This window comes from Gamsiella multidivaricata (assembly GCF_025024155.1).
Source record: "Gamsiella multidivaricata strain RSA 2152 chromosome Unknown BC939scaffold_21, whole genome shotgun sequence".
Taxonomy (NCBI): domain Eukaryota; kingdom Fungi; phylum Mortierellomycota; class Mortierellomycetes; order Mortierellales; family Mortierellaceae; genus Gamsiella; species Gamsiella multidivaricata.
Genome location: NW_026251729.1, coordinates 80,337 through 100,628, shown reverse-complemented (window position 1 = coordinate 100,628; position 20,292 = coordinate 80,337). Strand labels below are relative to the sequence as shown.

Here is a 20,292-nt window from a genome sequence, read left to right as displayed (position 1 = left end):
GCCGCTTTTGTTTCTGTGCTGATGAAACGCCTCATCCCCTTCCTACGAGCGCACTGTAGGAAGGCGCTTGTAACATGCGATCTGAACTTGTGCTGAAGTACAAGCGAGTTGGTGGTAAGACAGTGGCCCTCTTCTATGAATCGCACATTGTCACCAGCCCCAGCTCATGGTAACAGCTGCGGTTAGCGAGATGCTCATTATATAAAAGAATAGACCCTTGGCCCTGGAATCGGAAACAAGCACCTCTGTCTACAACTACGACGTTATCCCTCTTGATCGTCCCATCCATGCCCACGTCTACTCTACAGTGTCAACTTGCAATAAATCCTTGGTCGTTCATAGCCATCAATACCGCCCATTCACCGATATAGCAGATATTTTCCCTGGCAAATAATGAGCATCGTCTCGGAGTGGATACAGTCGTGTGCGACGTTCAACCAACCGTCCTACACGACTCCTCCTGTTCCTGATCCAAATCAACAACCTATACTCCATCCCGTTCAGCAACAACTGGAATTACAACAACATCTGGAACCACAACAGCAGCAACAGGAGCAGCAGCCGCAGCCGCAGTATCAGGATCCTCACCAGCTCCACTACCAGTTATTCCGGGAATATCGCTACCAGCCCTTTCTGAATCTCCAGAATGATGTGAACAACAAACCTTACGCCGCAGCGACGCTGGCGTCGTCGTCAGTGAGTAACAGCGGATTTAACGACATTATGGCGCTATCACCAATCCCTGTCAAGAACCATGAGTACATCACTACCGACCTATGGCCCCATCTTCCGATCGCCAACTCTCCCTTGCTAGAACTCCCCTTGACATCAGTAGTAGGGCCTCAATTCTGGGAACCAGAGTCCGATATGTCCGAACCTGCTCCATCCATTGAGAGCTACGCAGCGATTGAATCACATTCGAGCATGTTCAACCACGAAATACAGCAAGCTTTAGGCGGTGGGCCCTTTGTTCAGCAGCCATCCTTGACGACATCATACTGCTACCCTACGTCGTTCCCTGCAAGTATCGGAACCGACTTGGGCCCATCGAATCTCTCGAGTGATAATGATCAGTTTTCGGCGATGGTCTGCTCCTGGCCACAGCTCTGCGATCCAACGACGCTGTCGCCGTCATCTGTAGGCTCGTCGCCACGCCTCTTCTCAACGTCGCTCCAAGCGGTTTCGTCATCGTCACCGGTACCGTCTGTGTACTCGTTAGCACATTCGCCATTCTTGCGGGTGAGCACACCTTCGCAGCTGGGATGCGGATCATACCGAAGTGCAAGTAGTACGTTTGCGCCGCATGTGGATTCTTCAGCAATGGCGACGACGGCGATGCCGATGCGTCTGCGGTCGCAGACATTGACTGCAATGGGTGCCGGCTCAGACTTGATCTCACTCAACTCTGCGTCTTCGTCACCAAGGTCATCTTCTCTGTCGGGGTTGATGATCAAGAATCGGGCGTCTTCATTATCGCTGTTCAATGGGTCCTCATCATCGGAATCGTCCATCAAATCCTCCGGATCAAGTCCTTCTTTTTCTTTTTCTTCCTCTTCTACTTCTTCTTTTTCGTCGTCGATGTCATCGTTGACCTGTCAAGTATGTCGAAAGCGATACGCTAACAACTCGACCCTGCGACGGCATCTCAAGATCCACGCCTATGCTAATGCATCCTCCCGTGCACTCGCATGCCTCCGAGCAACGTCCTCAATTCCTTCGTCTACTCTATCTTCATCGTCTCTGGCTTCGTCCACCACTGGTAGCCACCCATATAAACCTCTGCTCTGCTCAGGTCTCTCGGCCCTGTCGATCAGCTCCTCATCACCGGCATCGTCTTTGTCTTCGTCTTCGTCTTCATCGTCGTCGTCAGCTTCCACAACAGCGACATTGAACACCATCCAGGGATACAATCCGAGTTCGGATCCGGATATCAAGAAGCCAGAGTGTGTGGGATGCAACAAGGCGTTTGCACGACGGGACACGGTGATCTTGCATATCAAGAATCAGAAACGGAAGTGGGATCTCTTGAGCGCGATGTTACCGACCTTGAGGGCCTCGTCTGTGTCGTCTTTGACGGCAGAGGAGCAGGAATTGTGGGATGAGAAGGGTCTAGATGGTAATAGTACTCGTAGGACTACGGCTATGGCAGCTGCTATTGGTTCTACTGTAGGGGATGCGGTCGTGATGGCGCCTACTGGGAAGGCAAGTGCAGTGACAGGTTCAGGCTCGAGCTCGGGTAGGAAGGTGCATCGACAGCGTCGGTCGCATCCGTATAGGATGGTGGAGAAGCTGTGGCACTCGACCCTGCAGAAGAAGGGGCTCGTGCTCAGCGGCAGCAGTTTAGGGCCTGGAAATAGCGGTTTGAACACTTTAGTTGGTCAGGATGCATTGAGAGCCAAGAAGGAGGACTGTGAAGATGATGAAGACGGGGGCGATACCGTGGATGGCGAAGCGAGACGGGAGAGGCAAGGACGGGATGAGGACGAGGACGAGGACGGGGAGGGCGGGTGGCCGAGTTTGGAGGTGATGTCGGAGATGGATAGTCAGACGAAGCTGGAGTGGATGATGAAGATGATGAAGATGCCGCCTTGCTGGAGAGAGCGGAAGGTGAGGCTGTTTGGAGCGTTTGGGGTCTTGGAGGAAAGGGTTCTGCAGTGAGGATGAGGTTTCAATTGATGTGGTTCGTAGTTCATTTATTAAGAAGTAATCTCTGGAGATTGCAATAGAAACAACGCGCACTGGATGTGATCAGACTACGCTGACCTCTTTCAAGCTGCCTGTGCCTCAATGGGGAAAACCAAAAAAAAAAAAAAAGAAAAGAAAAAGAAAAAGGAAGCGCTTCGGAACAGAGTTTCGAATCGACAAATCGGGGAGGGTTTAGTCTTCTGTACTGGCCCCAAAGGGACAGGAAACACGCGGATGAGGTGGAGCAGACATCTTCTTTTTCGTCAACTGAGCATTCGCCTCCCCTTTCCGACGACTTTGTTGGCTGTTTGCCCGGTCCTTCAGGGCAGAGAACGCACGTACACGACGCGATCTGAGTTTGAAGCAGAACCAATGAAGAGTCGAGGGGGTTGTGGGAACCTTGGAGATGCACTGTGGGTGCAGGAACTCAGCGATCGACACGCATCGACTGCTGAGGGTAACACCAATCAGAACCGGTCCAAAAGGGATACGTGGAAAAAATAAGTCCTCTTCATCATTCATTTTGTCCTGGATGGCTGACTGATTTACCGAGAGCCACATCAACAGCAATGCTGTAAAAAAATAAGAATAAAAGAAGCAGAAAGTCGTATTGTTTTGTGGAGGAGTGCATCAACATCGCGATGGACTTGGCGATTGTGCATGGGGCATGATGCAGCAGAAGTCCCGATTCGTTATCAAAAATGGTAAGCAATCACGTTGCACTGCTCAGGCACATCATGCGCGCATCTTCCAGCGGGGGAGTCTACGAACGGGAAGAATGGTAAAACAGACAACCAGCGCCACAGCTAGATCAACCCGAGGAGCAGACGGGCCTTTTCGCTTGTGACAAGAAGCAGATAATATTCGCTAGCTTTGCATCGTGCAGCGCGGACACAGGCTTCTTTTCTTTTTTTCCTTTTGAGCGTTTTATGCAGAGTGTTTCCGTTGTAACACTCTTTTTGCCGATCAAAGATAGCACTGCCGTAAAAAAAATATAAAAACACACTGTGCAGCTTATACTGAATAGCGCGCTTTGTTTTTTTTCTTGGCAAAGGCGAAGGTGAAGGACACTTCGACGTATCTGTCTGCCTGTCCGTCCTTTTTTCATGGTCTCTCCCTCCCTTATTTTTTTTTCATCCTATTGTCATGTCGATCTATTCGGCTGTCTACCTGTTGCTTTCTATGCACACCTTCCCCCTCTCTAGTCTAGTCTAGTTTGTTCCTTCAGACAGTCTTCCCTGCACGTATAACATGCAGCAAGGCTCATTCGTTTCGATGTGCTCGCCTCTGTATTCGACCCCGATTTTGCCAATGGTCGAGCTATGACGGCAGACGAGGATATAAAGGGCGACTGGTGCGCAACCAAATATCTCTCTCTGTAGCTCTCTTTTCTTTTCACATTCGCCTCGGACCTCGCACACTCCCCTCATTTTTGCGTGAGCACGTCTCTGCTACTCCAACAACAACTCACACCTGTCTCCCTTTCCCGATCTTTTCTCCGTCAACTTTCCTCTCACCGACCCTGTCTTGTACCACCAGTACTCTTTGGCTATGGAGCACTCCGTTTTTGGCAGCGGTTCCGCGGACCCTGAACAGCCAAACACATTGGGGACGCTCGAATTCTCTCCAACGATTCCCCTGGCCCTGGACCCCATCGCCTTTGACGATGATGCCCAGATGGCAAGTGCATACCTTTTCAGCGAGCAGTTTCTCTTGGGCGAAGGATCTCAGACGGACTTTAGTCATGATGAAACCCTATCCACGAGTCCTTGCTCGCTGCTTGACGCACAAACCATGCATCAGCCCGCTGATCCGCAGCACCAAGCTTACATGGACCAATCACTTCTTCAGCGTGCTTTCGCTTTACCATGCTCAACGGCCCAGGGCCCCAACCTGCGACAGCAACAGCAGCAGCAAGGCCAGCAACAACAATACACTCATCAACAGCAATACTACCAGCAGCAGCAGCAGCAGCAACAGCAACAGCAACAGCAGGAGTACTTGCAGCAGTACCGACACCTGCAGGATCAGTACCAGCGCCAACTGTGCCAACGCCAACATTATGAACTGTATCAGGTCCAGGGCGAGCTGCTTTCTCTCCAGCCATCTTTGGTCTCACCTCGCACTTCTCCTCAGAAGTCAAGCATCCCTATAGTTCTTTCCGTAGAACCACAACTTCCATCTTATGATTTCCTCCTACAGCAGCAAATGGACTTTGGACCCATCAACGTGGAATCTCTAGCTCAGGACCATCCCAATGAGCGCCTCTCTAGTCCCGAGGCGCGCTCTCCCTTATCCGAACAAGGTGGCCTCGACAGACGAGACGAGAATGCGTGTTACAGCCCACTCTTTGGATCCGCGCCCAGCGATGATCTGTCGGCGCCAAATTCCGCTTCGCCCATTGAGCGACCGCAATTGGTCTCGACTACGATTACAAACATGCCGTCCACTTTTACATCTGAAGTTTTTGTCCAGCCGTCGGCTACGATGCAGCATGCTGGCGTGCTGCCCGACACCGACTCTGAAGAGGAAATGGAACCTCCCACCAGGAAACGAGTTCGTCGACGCGTCAGGAAGACATCTGCCAAGCCCAAGGCATTGCCTGCCAAGTTGCCTGTACGTATTATGCAACCCCTCTCCCCCCCCCCCCCCCTTTTTTTTTATTTATTTATGGTATGCACATATTGACTTTCCTTTTTCGTCGTTCAATGAACCCTAGTGTAACTACCCGGGCTGCACAACGACTTGCTCAGGCCAGCCATCTCTGGCACGCCATCGCGAATCCCACCGATGGCGCGGGCGCTTTATGCCGATCCGCTGCGAGGCCTGTCAAAGTGAGCTTTCGAACGAGTTTTCGGTCCAGCGACATATCAGCAAGGCCGACGCCACATCACGATGCTCACTGATGAGGGTCTATAGCGTGATGCAGTCCGAAACAGAGATTGAGTCGACGGTGCGATGGTACCCCACGCGACCCCACGGTAAGAAGACGGTGCAGGTAGACCTTGCATATTATCGAGCCAAGTACCTGGGGCAGGAAACCAAGTGAGAGAGAGAGCGGACATGAAAGATCTTTATAGTTTCTATACCCTTGACGACCAGTACACTTTTATCATCCTTTTTTTTTTTTTTTTCTTCTTTTATTTTCTTTTTTTTTTACTTTTTATGCTGCTGTAGTTGATGCATGCATGCAAGGTAGTTCTTTCCGTTCTAATTTCTTTCTTGCCCGTCGTTCCCTCTCTTTCTTTTTTTCCTTTGTTCTTTAATCCTCTTCTTCTCTTCTTTCATTCTTTTTGCATCTCTCTGCAGTTTTTATTTTTGGCTTAGTTTCATTCATGGTGGATGAGTCCTTTATGTAGTTCCTAATGAGATACAGATGAACATACGAATAAAGCATTACCATCAATTTTAAAAAATAAATGCTACGCGTTCATGAATATGCCAGGTATGAGATTGTTATGTCAAAAAAAAAAAAAAAAAAAGCGCGTGTGTGCTATGCTCCTTACTGTAGACGAACGCGGTCCAAAGTTTAATCTCCAAAAATGAATTCAGGCACCGCGCCAGATCTCTTGGGCGACAGGGGCATAGCATTTAATTTAAATTTTTTTTTTAGGTTATTGTTTAGAGGCCTGGAAACAAAGAGGCACTTGATCCAGTTCAGGCGGATATGTCATGGGAATAATATAGAAAGATATTCCGGGAACTGTCGTTTTATGAACAAATAAAAAACGCGGAGTCAACCCGCGTCTGAACAAAGCCTCTTCCCAGGTTCGTGTTTCATGTTCCTGGCATACGTTAATATGAACCATCACTCTTTTTTTTTTTTTTCTTTCTGAAACGACTCGCAAAAAAAAAAAAAAAAAAAAAAAAGAGCGACAGGAGGAAGTGGGTTGTTAGCCATCTATCATTATTCTAATTCCTGTGCACCGTCGTCCCCATGAGAAAAAAATAGAATGGTATTCCTCCAGCCTCTGCCAAATATACATCAACAAGGAGAAGCAATCGCGTCCTGACAGCTTTCATCTCTGGGCCTGGGTGGTGCTGCTTTCTAGAAGATATAGAGACTCGCTACTTGGCAAACTTTAAGCAATTTTCAGATCAAGCACTGTGTTTACCTCGAGACGCAAACCTGAAAAAATAAAACGAAAGAAAAAGAGGATGGGCGGGAACTAACTGTGCACGCGTTGTTTGAACTGTGGTACAAAATTCCATCCGCTCCGTAGGAATGCGATCCAGATGTCATTTGTAATGAGGATCGCGCATGATGCGATCACATTGTCGAGAAGCTCAGGATCGTCCGTAAATGCTTTTTGTGACCTGGTGTAGCGTTACAGATTACCAAAACAATGGTGGATCTTTCGCTCGAATAATCCCCTTGGAGGATACTCAGTCCCAATTGGTTGTAACGGCCATCGACATAATGAAGATGCCACAAGTAGGCGATATGCACCAAACAGCGGTACCGCAGCATCCAGTCTGTGTCTTCTACACTCACAAGTGATGTGGTAGGGACCCCTCCGGATACGGAGATGGTCGCGCATTTTGTACAAAATGTTACGCTCAATGACTTTTTTTGTCAGTGCAAGCCGTATCCTACAGTGGACAGGGAGACGGCACACCGGAAATGGAGACAGGCATGAGTTGTCCAGCCTTCGTCCGTGACGGCGCCGAAAAGGTGGCAAATGTTCAATTTTATCTTTGGAATAATATTATCGATATTAACCCATGAAGCGCACACGCATAGGACTATCATGCCGGACCTGATTGAGGTCAGGGTGGCCGGAAGATGAGGTGGACCTCGTCCGAAGGTGATTTCATGCAGCGCACACCTGAGAGCATATATTCGATCCAGCTGGCATAGATCAGGCAAGAACAAAAAAAAAAAAGTGGCACATTCGCTTGGTTTTTGTTAAATAGTACCGCATCCCCACATCCTCTCCTCACCCCGATCTTTGTCATCTTCCGTGTCAAACAAACAAACAAACAAACAAACAGAGGAACCTAAAAATACTGGCATCAGAGTCTTTGTTCGCTCTGACTTTCTCCTGGATCTTTAATACTTCTCAGGAACACAAGCGTAGATCACTTTCACCCCACCTCCAACAACAAAGAACCGGTACACAAAACACAAGCATCAAAACAAAATGGACTCAGCATTCTCCTTGAACGGCTTCATCTACACCTCCTTGCGTAACCTGGTTACCGACAGCAAGAACCTTTCTCCCATCACGTCCTGGCCACCATTCGATGGCATACCCGGGTCTCTGCTCTCCCAGATGGGAGATCAGCATCAGACCTGTAGCATCGGTTCTAATGCCAGTCAGCCTGGCGCAAGAGTAGAAAACGCCTTCGATCCCCTCTCAACCTCGATGTCCTCAGCTCCTTCCTCTTCTTTGTCTCTGTCCTCCTTCTCTTCGCAATCCTCGACCTCATCCTGCCACTCATTCGACTACGCTTCAGATACCACAGACCACAGTCATACGGACATGCTCGAGTCATCCTCATCACACTACAACTCTGCCTTCAGTCAAGGTAATCTGTCGCCTTACTATAACATATATTCAAACATCGGCGCTAGTCGCACCTCCAACTCCAGCTCGGCCGCTTGCGTCGATCCCGCGTCCCTGGTGCTAAACAACAATCAGGGTTCCACAACCGGGTTGCCATCCTGCGTGTCCACACCCGAGCAACGTCGACACTCGTCCTTCTCGGTCCATGCCGGTGTCGATAGCGAGGACGAGCAGCACAGTCTGATGCAATCCATGTTCGCGCAGAAGATATCGGTCTCGTCCCCTTCCTTGTCTTCTTCCCCAGGCGCAATTTACGAGCCGCAGAGTCCGATGGAGATGCCGACGTACCTGCAAGATTTTATAATGCCGGACGGAACCGTGTATCGGTTCGATGGCGCAGATCTGGTCCCGGCGCCGAGTATCCATTTCAGTAACCTGCCTACTCACACCACGGTGACCACTCCGGTCCCGGGCCCGACGCCCTTCACAAGCAGAGCGCTTATGGATCAGACACTCCCAGTGATGCTACCTCCGTACGTCTCGGTGTCGGACTATGGTCTGATCGCCCCTTCCATGCCCTCCTTGCTGTCGGAGCCGCAAAAGATCGGCTTCGGAAACCAAGCTACGGGTCGTGTCCATAAAACCCCTGGTGCCAAGAAACGCGCTCTCAGGAACACCGTGACTACGCGTCGAGATTCATCCGATTCCGACTACATGTCCTCGTCCTCTTCGATCTCGGCCTCCAAATCCCGGGGTGGTAATAACAGCGGCCATAACAAGTACCGCAAGGACGGTGCTGGGGAACATCAGTGTCCATTCGAGAACTGTACTTACCGATATAACCTCCGACGAGAGCTGAACCGGCACCGAAACGTACATGTGTATGCAGGCAAGGACAAGTATCGGTGCATGAACTGCAACAGTGGGTTGTGCCGGTTGGATTCGGTGAAGAGACATATGGAGGCCAAGGGCAAGGTCGAGTGTTTGCGTAAGGGCTTGTATCAGGAGTTTAAGGAGAATGGAGAATTGGTACGGGTGAGGAAATGTAAACCGAGCTGGTATGAGGCAGCGGCGGCGAACGCGGCCGCCGCCGCAGCCTCTGCAACTGCTGTTCGGTCGGGGTCGTAGAAGCGGCAGCTATCTTTTGCCTCGTCTTTTTTTTTTTTTTGTTTTTCCTCCTTGTACATTACCGATCGATGTTTTTTATTTTTCCTTTTGCTGTATCAATTCATTAAAGCTCTCTATTATATTCAAACGTCAGTTATAGTCCACGCATGGGTTTATCCTCTTCACGATAAGTAGATATGCGAGGATCTTTCAAGTAAAGAAGATCAATATAGTTTCGTCTCAGTAAAAAAGAAAGACGTGTTTTGTTTTTTACCTCTATGAATAAAGTTCTGCAACAAGGTTACCATGACGCGTCGATCGGTCCAATCAGAAGGATGCTGTGCACGGCCTTTCGATCGTTTCTCGGGCCTGTGCTTCCCTCCCCTCCCCCCATCCCTCAGCGCGCGGCGTGAAAGGGAGGGGAGAAGGGGGTGTGTGTGTTGCTGGGATTTAAAGATATTTGAGTACGTACTTTTGTGTGCTCCTCTCCTTCCTCCCCACAGTTAGTGTAGGCACTGATCTGTCTTTATGACTCTGTGCCGACTATGTATTAGTATGCACTGCTTGTACCCATCTCTTGGTTTGGCTAGCCATATTTGTACGCAAAAACCCGTCGTTATAAACATATGTATAATTTTTTTCCTTCCCCGCCCCTCCCTTTTCCTTTGAACAATGGCGCTGGGGGTGAGAGAGGGAGGCGGAGGAAGGGAGGAAGTTGGCCGAAAGAATAATAATAAAGAAAAAAGTGGATGCGAGATCCGCCCGCTTTTTTGTTTTTAGTGGTATGAACCTAAAGATGTTAGATTCTGAAGGGCAGATGTACCAAAGATGGTGTATGTGAGTCGAAGATGTCTTACTCTCCATTCCATCAAGACATCGCTTACTGCCCTTATTTGAAAAAAATGGGGCGGAGAACATAGCGCAGACACACCAAAATAAAATAGCCCGCACAGGCTCTCACTCCTTGTGCGTCGACATGGCATAGCAGGACATCCATAGCTTATTCGGCGTTTGAATGGGCAAAGAGAGAAGGGGGTGGGGGGTGGGGGGAAGTTGGGGATGGGGGGAAGGACATTAGATGACGACGCATTGCAGATATTGTTTTTTTTTTCCCTTTCATTATGTCCGGGTGTAACATCTGTCGTAAAACGGAGTAGCCCAGATGACCATGACGGGACAACGCGTTCCAATACTGTCGAAGGCACTCCTCTTCTCTTCTTTCTTTTTTTCCTTTTTTTTCTTTTGCTCGGAACAGCCTTCTGCGCCTAGTGTATGGTGTAATAATTCTGACTTTCCTCGCTGTCCTCGTTGCCGCGCGTGATGCAAATGTACTCTCGGAGGCATAAACGTGCGCACCAAACGCCCAGAAACAGCTGCAGGCAAACGCGTAGAGAGATGAAGATTCTTCTGATGGAGCAGCTTACCTTGATGCGAGCATGTAAAAAAGAGCCGAAGGTCGTGTGGAAAATATGTTGTCATGGCAGTGCACTACTCAGACTTTGTTTCGTAACTTTTCTATAATGTATTCTATGTACCCCTGACTTTTTTTTTTTTTTTTTTTTTCTCTACCCGCTAGACAAAGTACAAAGTTGTATGAAAAAACCTTACGTTGAGAGGTTGCTGTTGTGTCTGATTATAACATCACGACTGGACACAGATCGCCAAATCGGCCATCTAAACTTTGCTAAGACGCGATCCTGTAGACTATCGTCTTCTATGAGAGAAGCAAACTCAATGAATCATGGGGAAGCGGATGATGTGGATCGACAGTCGATGTTCCGAAGTGCTACTCCTGGTCTGCGGTCCAAGTATTCCTTCTATCATCTTCCAGGCAAGGATCGTATCTATACTTTTACGGAACTGGGAAGGGAAAAAAATTCATCGATCGGTCACAGAGAACAAACACGGTTGCACATTTTTTCAGGCACACATATTAAGCCGCAACTTTGCAGAACAGTCTAGCACCTAGTGTTTATCGTCATCATGGAACAGTTTTTGTCCCCACCCCCCATTCCAACCCCATCCAGAATAAGGGAAATTGTTCAATATTGCTCCAAGAGCGCATGCAAATGTAGGCGGAACCAAAAAAAAAAAAAAAAAAAAAAAAAAAAAAAAAAAAAAAAAAAAAGAGGAGGCAAGTGCAAAGGATGCTGTCCTCCCTTCTCGACCTCCTCCCACCCTTCCAAGTCGCATGAATGACCTCCTTCCTCTTCCGCTACCTCCAACGATGTCTGCTGTTTCCTCTCGCCGAGCAGTATCATATGCCATTATCTGTTGGGATTGTCTCTACGGACGCGACAGCTGTCCTACGATATGCGTCCCCTAGCACGGCTCCTGATCTTATTACGGACCGAAGCAAACGTCGACCTCTCACCTTGTCAGATTGGATCCTAGCTATCTCGTTGTCTCATCCATGCTTATCCATGTCTTTTGTTGATTTCCCCTTGCTGCTGTCCTTGCGGTGGTAGCAGGATCGCATGATGATATCGGTCAGGGGTGTGTGTTAGAATGGACGACCTTCTTTCCTCGCTAACGCACAACAACCAAGAAAGAAAAAACCCATACGCATGTGCTACAATAGATGAAGGGAGGGAGGAACGAGATCAAGGATCCTGTTTCGTATATGCATGGAATGAACGCCTCGAAAATACTTGTTCCCACAGGTTTGCCCGTCCGTCCATATTTCGATGGTGCCAATGAGAAGGCAAGGCAGTCTTCCCGCTATTTCAACAACAACGACAACAACAACAACAACAATAAAGAAAAGAAAAAAGAAGGTGCTGTTGATCAGGTTATGTGTTGCCACAGCTCTTCGATCCGATAGGTAGGGGGGAAGAGGAGGAAACAAAAGTACGCCACAGTTTGCCACTGGAAGTTGGGAAAGGCGATTTACAGGATCTTCATTGGTGTACGATGGAATGTTGACGCCGGTGAGATTCAAGCATGAATCGACGCTTGGAAGGGTAGATCCTTGGTAAATCAGGCAAAGGAAACTCGAATGGAAACATATTTCTTTTTTGTAGGCGGCAGTGAAATGTTGACGAGGGATATGCGCGTCTTCATGCACTCTGCATCGCGCTAAAGGAAAGCAGTGCTTACTTTCCCTTGTAGTGTGCATGTGCACACCGCTGGACTTTTTACGCTCGTACAGACCCTGAAGACGAGGAGTCAGATTGCAGGACCTAAGAGAACGAGGGGAAGGGAAAGCAAACTTTGTGTAACAACACCGTTTTTATATTGAAGGCATTAAAGAAACCCCACGTTGCAATATATAAAAAATGTCGACGAGGATCGAGATCTGGGCGTGTGCTCTGCTATTGCGCCTCCTTTTCTCCTATGATTCTTCTAGGGTTTTACCTATGGACGTGTGTAAATGTGTCGATAAAAACGCGCGTCTTCTTTTTGACGCGTCGCAGCAGAGTATCGGGGTTCAGTCAGACATGGTCAGTGCTTAAATGAACCAATGGCTGAACAGATGACAAAATGTCCATCATTCGAGGCAGACAGAAAAAATATTTTGATGATGCTTTGAGTTGAGCGAAATGAGAGAGAGAAACCGAACTGGAGGAATATCCCAGGAGCAGGGTGAACTACGGGTTAGTCTTAGTGTTTTTTTCTTCAACTGCTTGGATTGTACTTCGGTGTGTATGTAGAGCATTCGTACACATATCATTGTTGAAGAAAGAGATCTGTTGTTGGTGATGCGGATTGACAGGGACATAGCAAAACCTTCCGTCGCTACTCGACCTAATGATCATATGAGCCATATGGTAGTGTTCCCGACCCTCTATTCAATAACAATGTGGTTACTTTGTCTGTATTCAATTCCACACGAGGGTTGGAGAGTTGATTCGCGAGGACACAGCAGCCTGTGTAGGAGCAAAACAGGGTCCGTTTTTCTATATATGGCCCTACCCAAGTATGCAAAAACCCGCGATTGGCCAGCAGGACACTTAAGATTGTCCTGAGAACGCATGTCAGTGTCCAACTCTTCTTGGTATCGGCTCCTTTCGCATCTCGGCCAGCTAGCTGAGTGAGCTACTGCAGGAGCTGGCTTTTATTTACTTTTAGTTTTGATTGAATTGGATTGAAGGATAGGCAGGCTTCTGTTTGTACATGAGATGTTCGATGGCGATGAGCAAAGAAAATGTCTAAAAAGATAGTGTATCCATTCAGCTTCCGCTTCCTTTATGTATGCTCTTGCCTCTGTCTCGATTGAATTGCGACTGAATCAACACACCAGAATTTTTTTTCTTTGGAAAAAGCTGGCCCGTGGTGGTCCGCTCATCACACACCCACCCATTTGCATGGCATCGCACTGAATGAATGAGAGTACTTTTTCTGTTGGCCCATTCCATATAAACCATGTCCATTTCCGGTTCTCTCTCCCTCTCTTTCTCTTCCCTCCTTCTTCCCCTCCTCCTTCTTCTACCCCATCCGCCTCCCCTCCCTCTCTTTTTACTTCTCCTTCCCCCTCCGTCTCCATGAGCCCTTGATCCCTTGTTCGCGACATCATCGACCCACCGTACATTGTGAGCACAATATATCACTATCCTGTTCAAACCCTAAGACCGCCTTCCCCCCTCTCTTGTCGATAGCTCAATTTACACACTTCAATCGCATCTTCAATTGCACATTTCACTCACACTACAACCGAGCGCGAAAAAACCAGCGAATGTCTCCCTATTCACACCGCCAACCCGTCGCCTCGATTTCACAGTCCATGTTCAGCACCCTTGACAACGACCTCAGCAGATACCAGTTGGGCTATGGGGTGACCGACGAAACCAACCCGGCGACACTTCATGTTAATGAGGGTGACCTCTCTCACGACCCAGTCTATCCAGGCGCCGACGTCAGTTACTTCAACGGTCTCCCCTTCAATTTCCAGGCTGCACACAACTTTGTCGCGGTTTATTCAATTCCTCGTGGAGAACCTAGCGGAGTCGACTCGCTATCCATGAACGAACTTTCTGCTGGAATCGTGTCCGCCACAAAGAGCAGCAAGACCACCAACGGTGTCGGAAGTAATAGCAGCAGAATCGGCACAGATGCCAAGGGCACCTACAGCCAAGAAACAGCTGAATGGTCGCGCTTCACCATCAATCAACTCTCGTCGTCGTCAGCAGGCAACCTCACAGTCAACAGCAACAGCAGTAATCCGTCTTTACTCTTCTCCGCCTCGTCTTCCCCTTCGACCTCATTGCCCGTCTTCGCGTCCGACGCTGCCCTTAGCCAAAACATCCCTAGAGTCATTTCCGCGGCAACAGGATCATCTTCTGCTCCAGTCATGAACTATATGATGACAAACCAGAATTATCTTCTGGTTCACTCACAACAGCACCCTAGCCATCAACAACAGCAACATCACCAACAACCACGCCGTCAACAACAAATAACACCTGCAGATGACAGCGGCAACTACTATATGGCATTTTCATCGAATGATTATCAAGGATTAGCGTTCAGTAACCATCCGAGCGCATCCTACCCACAGGCACAGTATACCCACTGGAGCACCACCCAATTGCCCGTCGATTCTACTCCCGCCTCTACAGCCATAACAACGTCCAATGTCGCATGGACCAACGATGCTGTAGGCAGTGCACACATGATGCATATGCAGTGCACTGCTGCTAGTGCAACCCCGTCTTCTGCAGCAACAACAAGCAAGGACAACTGCAGCAGCAATGACAATGCACCCCATGCACAGCGACAGCTTCAGAGGCCTAGACAGATGCAGTCGCAGCAGTTGCAGATCATGACCTCGCTCGAGTCCGGCATCGCCTCGATGTACTCACAGACCACCTCTACCGCCAAAAAGTTTGTTCCTCAGCAGCAGCAGCAGTCCTCGATTGTCAGCCCAGTACAGCACTATCCCTGGGGCATGGCACCTTCACCCGTGGAGTCCTGCTTCACGTCGGATTCGTCTACGCCTTCGTTCGCACCCCTGTCGCCTTCGATCTCATACTCCAATTCGGATCTCGGCAGTATGTCTTGCGATTCCTCAAGGCCGACCTCGCCCTCGTTTAACCAGTCAGGGTTCATGTATGAGGGATACCTCTTAGAACGCCGGCTGCACCGACAAGGCTCTGAGTCATCTATCATCCGGTCCAGGAAGTCATCGACATCTTCGACCTCGTCCATTGTTTCTCAACGGCGCATGTCAACTCTTCGAGAATCAACCACCAGTCCCTCGTCATTTTCTGGCATGACCACCACGACCACCACAATCTCTTCTTCTCCCGCCTCAACCTTGTTGTCGTCGCCGACCCACCAATGTCCAAAGTGTGGACAATGTTTCGCCGGCCCCGCAGTGTTAGTGCGCCATATCGAATCCATCCACGACAAACTGCTCTGGAACTGTGTCGGCTGCAAATCCAACCTCTCACGCAGGGACGCTGTAACGAGACACATCAATCTCTCGCCCATGGATTCAGTCTGCAGAGCTGTAGGTACCATCGGACAAATCAAAATGATCAACGGAAATGAGATCCAGTACGAGATCAGTTCCTATCGAGCGAAGCCATTGGACGAGGTCATGAACCGGATGGGAAAGAAGATTTCAACGACGCTGAGGAAGGAGATTGACCTGGCCAAGGTTCGTGGCAGTAATGGCGACAATGGATCGACAGTACATACTTCAAGTGGAGGCCTCGAGGGATTGGAGGAGGACGAAGGATTGGACTGCCTGGGGGGAAGGGGGAGCGAAGATGCGGATGGACGGACGGAGTTGGAGGCAGAGGATGAGCGGTATGGTGAGGATGAGGATGAGGTACAGCAAAAGAAGCGCAGACGATCATCGATGCCGACTCTGGCGCGTCGAAAGAAATGAGAGGGCCCAGGCGTCGCTTGCCGTTCACACCATCGATGGTGCAGCAGTTTATATACCCATTTTCTTTTCTCCTTTTTCAACATACATCACACAACTTTTCATCGTCTCTGTTTTTTTGCCCAACACGCACTTCACACAAAAAATGAAACCAACATATCATCCGCATGCTTGTACATTTTCCTTCAACTCGTCATTTTTTTCTTTTTTTTTGCGAGCCTTGTTGTGCATAGGATGCTCTTCTCCTTGTCTTTCCTGGTCAGCTTCCCTATAAAAAGTTCAATCTGCTTCAGTTTACGTTACGTTCGCAAGAACTCCAGACCGGGCAGATTCGTGGGATGTGAAAAACTCGCTTGTCGAGATTTCCAAGGCGCACACGTAGGACTGCAGTACCATCGATTTTTTTTTTTTTTTTTTGGGGATTTCACTGACTTTTTATTCTTTTTAATGAAATTGCACTGATTTTGCCCGATGGCCCAAGTTTCTAACACCTATCTCAATTATACCAATCTCCCCCGCTCGTTTCCTACTTCGCCAGCTGAACACTCTTGACACTACACAAGCAGAGAAGACAAAAAGTAATAATAATGATAATAATAAATATACGCAACCAAATTAATACGCAGACATTTGAAATACAAAGAATTACAATGAGGATATCTTACATGATAGTCGCGCTGATGCCGATCAGCAACACCGCCAACGCGCAATGCGCAACCGTAATTCCCGAGACAGGGGCCCACTTTGGCAGAGCTCGCATGCTCCAGATCGTGTCGAGTTCGCCACAGTGCTGTGGCAGCCGATCCTCTGGTTCCATCAACCCTGTTCCTTGCTGGAGAGTCTCTTCGCCGTCCGATCGCAGGTGCTGAATGTCCACATCAAGATTCGAGGACGGTCTCGCAAGACAAATGCCAAATCCTGGGATCGTGTAATTGTTGCCGCCCAAGAACGGTGGTGCAATGGCCTCGATATGGACCCCATGGGATCGGGCGACGGATTGATGGTATAGAGCAGAGGACTCGCCGTGGGCAGTCTGCGATGAGAGATCCTTGGATGCAAAGCCCACGCCATCCACATGATCCGTCTTGGACAGAGTTTCAGCGTCGCTGACATCTTGCTCCTGTCCATAAGTATCGATCCACCCCTGAGATTTCTCCTCTAGACCCTGCTGTAGATCCTGGTGGCAGGCCTTGTCCTGCACTCCCGGGTGAGCTGCTGCTGCCGTATCCCTAGACCAGAGCATCAGTCGTTTCCAGCCAGAATCGCTCGTCTCTGAGGATACCTCGTTCCTGTCCATAACAGTCTTCATCCTCGCTTCACTACTCAAAAGCTCCTCCTGCATACGCTCGACCTTTGACATCTGCCTCAACTTCTCCTTGTACTTCTTCGAATATATATAAAGTACAAAGGGGATCACAAAGTTGGCTGCCGAAACAAAGAACAATGAACTCCAGCCTACCGCATTCGTCAGCCCTGATCCTGTCATGCAGGGAAGCGCAACCAACCAAGGCAGCGCTCCTGCCAAGACATTCGACCAGCCTTTGTTGCAAGTCCCAGACTGGATCAAGTTGTACCGTAGCACGATGATGTTGACCGGGATCGAGGTGATGAGCGCCGCGATCGGAAACGTATATCCGGCAATTTGTGACAGAGTCGTGACATCGGGCGATGCACTAATGGCCTGGATCATCGTCGAATCGGCAGGGATCTCAAAGGCCATGCCTCCAAGGATGGATACCGTCAGATAGAGGACCGTCATGATACTCATGCTCGATCCCACGGTCTTATGGATCGACACGTTGGCCTTTTTGGCATTGGCCAACGAGGGGACCGCCGTGACAGAGGCGTAGTTGAATAGGATCGATCCAAAGGTCTGTGACATATCCGAGCCGATTGCGGGCACGCGTGCAGGCTCCAATCCGTGGATGAAAAATGTCACCGTCCACTGGAGAGAGATCAGAAGGATCAAGATGCAGGACCCAATCTGAAGCCAGATATTCTCGCTGAGGTTCATGAGACACAATGGCACAATCATGATAAGCGCCACCAGTGCACCTGTGCTCATGATCAATACACCGGAGAAGGGGCTGGCTGAGGGTAACTGTTCGGAGACACAGACAAGAGCTACACTTGGATAGACCTGGATCCCGCATGTTCGATGAAAGATCCTGATCAGAAGGTTGTCAAAGAGCTGGGAACAGATCGCTATAGATGCAATGTTCGTGGTCTGCATGGCGAGGAAGCAGATGATCTGGACAAATACTTGATATCGCCGGCCAAAGAAGCAGAGCACCAAGTTAGAGAACTCGACCTAGGTTGGCAGGACAACAAATTCAAAAAGAGTAAGCATACATGCATGCAATGCGATGCAGGCAAGCACCAACACTGTAATTCTACTTACATTGGCCTGAAAATGGTCATTGCCCGGGACCTCTGTCATGGCCTCGCAGATGAAAAGACTGCTCAGATAACTGAGCAGACCCACAAGCACAAATCCAATAATGGTCGGCATCCAGCCAGCACTCTGAGCGACCAGGGGCAGAGTCACCGCCCCAGGTCCTGTTGTGTTGCAAATCAAAAGACACAGGCCGCCCCAGAAGGTGATGTCCTTGACAACTGTGGGGCTTGCTAGTTGATCCTGGAGGCTAGATGTATGGCTGCGGACGGATACATCTGCGGACATTTGAGACGTGGTTCGCTCAAGTCCATCTCCATGATCGAGGTGGTGTCCGATAGATGGGATATTGTCCATTAAAGATGCAACGTTGGTCTCCGCGTCAACTCCTGGTCGAGAGCTGGCTCCTGATATGTGGGCTCCAACCATGGTAGAAGACGTGAAATAAAAGGAGATCGAGATGGAGCCCGTCGGTATCCGCTTGAAAGTCGTCAGGGGAGTGGTGTTTATGAGCACGTTTTTTGTTTGTTTGTTTGCTGTTGGCTGTGGTAGTGGACGATGCTGCTGTCCGTAGGATGTGCTGTGTTGGGTGTTGTTCAAAAGGTTGTCTGGTGTCTGGTTTCACGTGCGCCCAACCACTAATGTTTCTTGTATTTCGCTGTCGCCTTGGGTCGTATTTTATCTCGTATGGCGTCTTGATGCATGGACTCGGCTTCTATGGTTGCGATTGTTACAGGGTAAGAACGGTGGGGTTAGTGTGGAGTCTCCAGTGGTGCAAGGTTAGACGAGGCGCAGACAGAAACGCCAAAAGAGGCAATGGCAGCCTAGTGGGCCACCCAAAACTAGAAAGCGTCTGTCGGTCGTGTGCGGTCTGTGAGACCTCCATAACACTGGCCTGGTGGAGAGTATGCAGTTTCGAGTTTATACCTTGTTAGAAAATAATGGTGGAAAGAGTTGGAAGGGAAGAAGTCAAAGAGTGTAGAGAAGCAAGTGCGTAGGTATGCTTTTTTTGGAATCGATGGATGGCTGAGAGGATGAGATGTGTGCAAAAGGGATGATGAATGAGAGGAGATTTGTGTGTCTTGTTGATTTTGTGGGATATCTCCGCGATTAGGACTGTATGCAATTGAGACACAGTAAACAATTGCCACTGCGGCCAAGATGTAGCACTATTTTTTTCCGATCTCCACTGCATCGGACCTGAGCATCTAAGCTGCAGGAAGGAGCAAGGAAGAATCACGCCCCTGCATCAAGACCTTTGCAAGTAAGGTGCCTGAGATGGGCCTCACTAAGGACAACTGCTGAACCTGATAAAAATATTACATTTAAGAGTGAAAATATATAACTCAAGATATTGCAAGGGAGTGAGGCAGCTTTGTCCCGAAAATCTCGCTCGTCGGGGGCGCTGATAAAAATTCGCTAGGGTCAATGCGTAGACCAGTGACACATCATTGGACAAGAGCGGCAAGGAAGACGCAGCCCGGAGAGCGGCATTCGCCTCAAATACCAGGATGAAAATCAGCTATGCACTGTATTGCTCTCCAGTACGCGCCTGCTCTTACCTACGGGATATTCTCTCCTCTTTCTATTGGATTCAAGCGAGCCTATCAGGGCCAGCTCTGTTGGATAAACGCGCTACTATGGACTACGGGATGTACCGCAAGCATAAAACAAACCAGCGTGCATAATCTACTTATAACAACTGGGCAGGTGAAGTGGACTCCAGTCAACTACAGTCAACTACAGTTAACTACAGTTACGGA

The 20,292-nt window shown here is 49.1% G+C and overlaps 7 protein-coding genes across 7 annotated transcripts; 5 read left to right on the top strand and 2 right to left on the bottom strand.

Moving 5' to 3' along the window:
- Nucleotides 1–393: 393 nt before the first annotated feature.
- BC939DRAFT_501694 (uncharacterized protein) lies at nucleotides 394–2,658 on the top strand (the record flags this gene model as incomplete). The annotated part of the gene is made up of 1 exon (XM_051560197.1): nucleotides 394–2,658. The coding sequence occupies one exon, from the start codon at nucleotides 394–396 to the stop codon at nucleotides 2,656–2,658; it is 2,265 nt and encodes a 754-aa protein (XP_051413785.1).
- A 1,578-nt stretch (nucleotides 2,659–4,236) lies between these two features.
- Nucleotides 4,237–5,734, top strand: BC939DRAFT_501693 (uncharacterized protein; the record flags this gene model as incomplete). The annotated part of the gene is made up of 2 exons (XM_051560196.1): nucleotides 4,237–5,301; nucleotides 5,405–5,734. The coding sequence occupies 2 exons, from the start codon at nucleotides 4,237–4,239 to the stop codon at nucleotides 5,732–5,734; spliced, it is 1,395 nt and encodes a 464-aa protein (XP_051413784.1).
- A 2,974-nt stretch (nucleotides 5,735–8,708) lies between these two features.
- BC939DRAFT_446582 (uncharacterized protein) lies at nucleotides 8,709–9,347 on the top strand. Its single transcript, XM_051554985.1, has one exon. It carries the CDS (start codon nucleotides 8,718–8,720, stop codon nucleotides 9,321–9,323), a length of 606 nt encoding a protein of 201 aa, XP_051413783.1. The 5' UTR covers nucleotides 8,709–8,717; the 3' UTR covers nucleotides 9,324–9,347.
- A 1,506-nt stretch (nucleotides 9,348–10,853) lies between these two features.
- BC939DRAFT_446579 (uncharacterized protein) lies at nucleotides 10,854–11,360 on the top strand. The gene has a single exon (XM_051554984.1). The coding sequence runs from the start codon at nucleotides 10,896–10,898 to the stop codon at nucleotides 11,262–11,264; it is 369 nt and encodes a 122-aa protein (XP_051413782.1). The 5' UTR covers nucleotides 10,854–10,895; the 3' UTR covers nucleotides 11,265–11,360.
- Nucleotides 11,361–11,435: 75 nt separating this feature from the next.
- BC939DRAFT_446577 (uncharacterized protein) lies at nucleotides 11,436–12,571 on the bottom strand. The gene has a single exon (XM_051554983.1). The coding sequence runs from the start codon at nucleotides 12,418–12,420 to the stop codon at nucleotides 11,875–11,877; it is 546 nt and encodes a 181-aa protein (XP_051413781.1). The 5' UTR covers nucleotides 12,421–12,571; the 3' UTR covers nucleotides 11,436–11,874.
- Nucleotides 12,572–13,685: 1,114 nt separating this feature from the next.
- Nucleotides 13,686–16,559, top strand: BC939DRAFT_446575 (uncharacterized protein). The gene has a single exon (XM_051554982.1). It carries the CDS (start codon nucleotides 13,978–13,980, stop codon nucleotides 16,135–16,137), a length of 2,160 nt encoding a protein of 719 aa, XP_051413780.1. The 5' UTR covers nucleotides 13,686–13,977; the 3' UTR covers nucleotides 16,138–16,559.
- A 236-nt stretch (nucleotides 16,560–16,795) lies between these two features.
- Nucleotides 16,796–18,958, bottom strand: BC939DRAFT_475710 (uncharacterized protein; the record flags this gene model as incomplete). Its single annotated transcript, XM_051558526.1, has 2 exons — nucleotides 16,796–18,445; nucleotides 18,536–18,958. The coding sequence occupies 2 exons, from the start codon at nucleotides 18,956–18,958 to the stop codon at nucleotides 16,796–16,798; spliced, it is 2,073 nt and encodes a 690-aa protein (XP_051413779.1).
- Nucleotides 18,959–20,292: the final 1,334 nt, after the last annotated feature.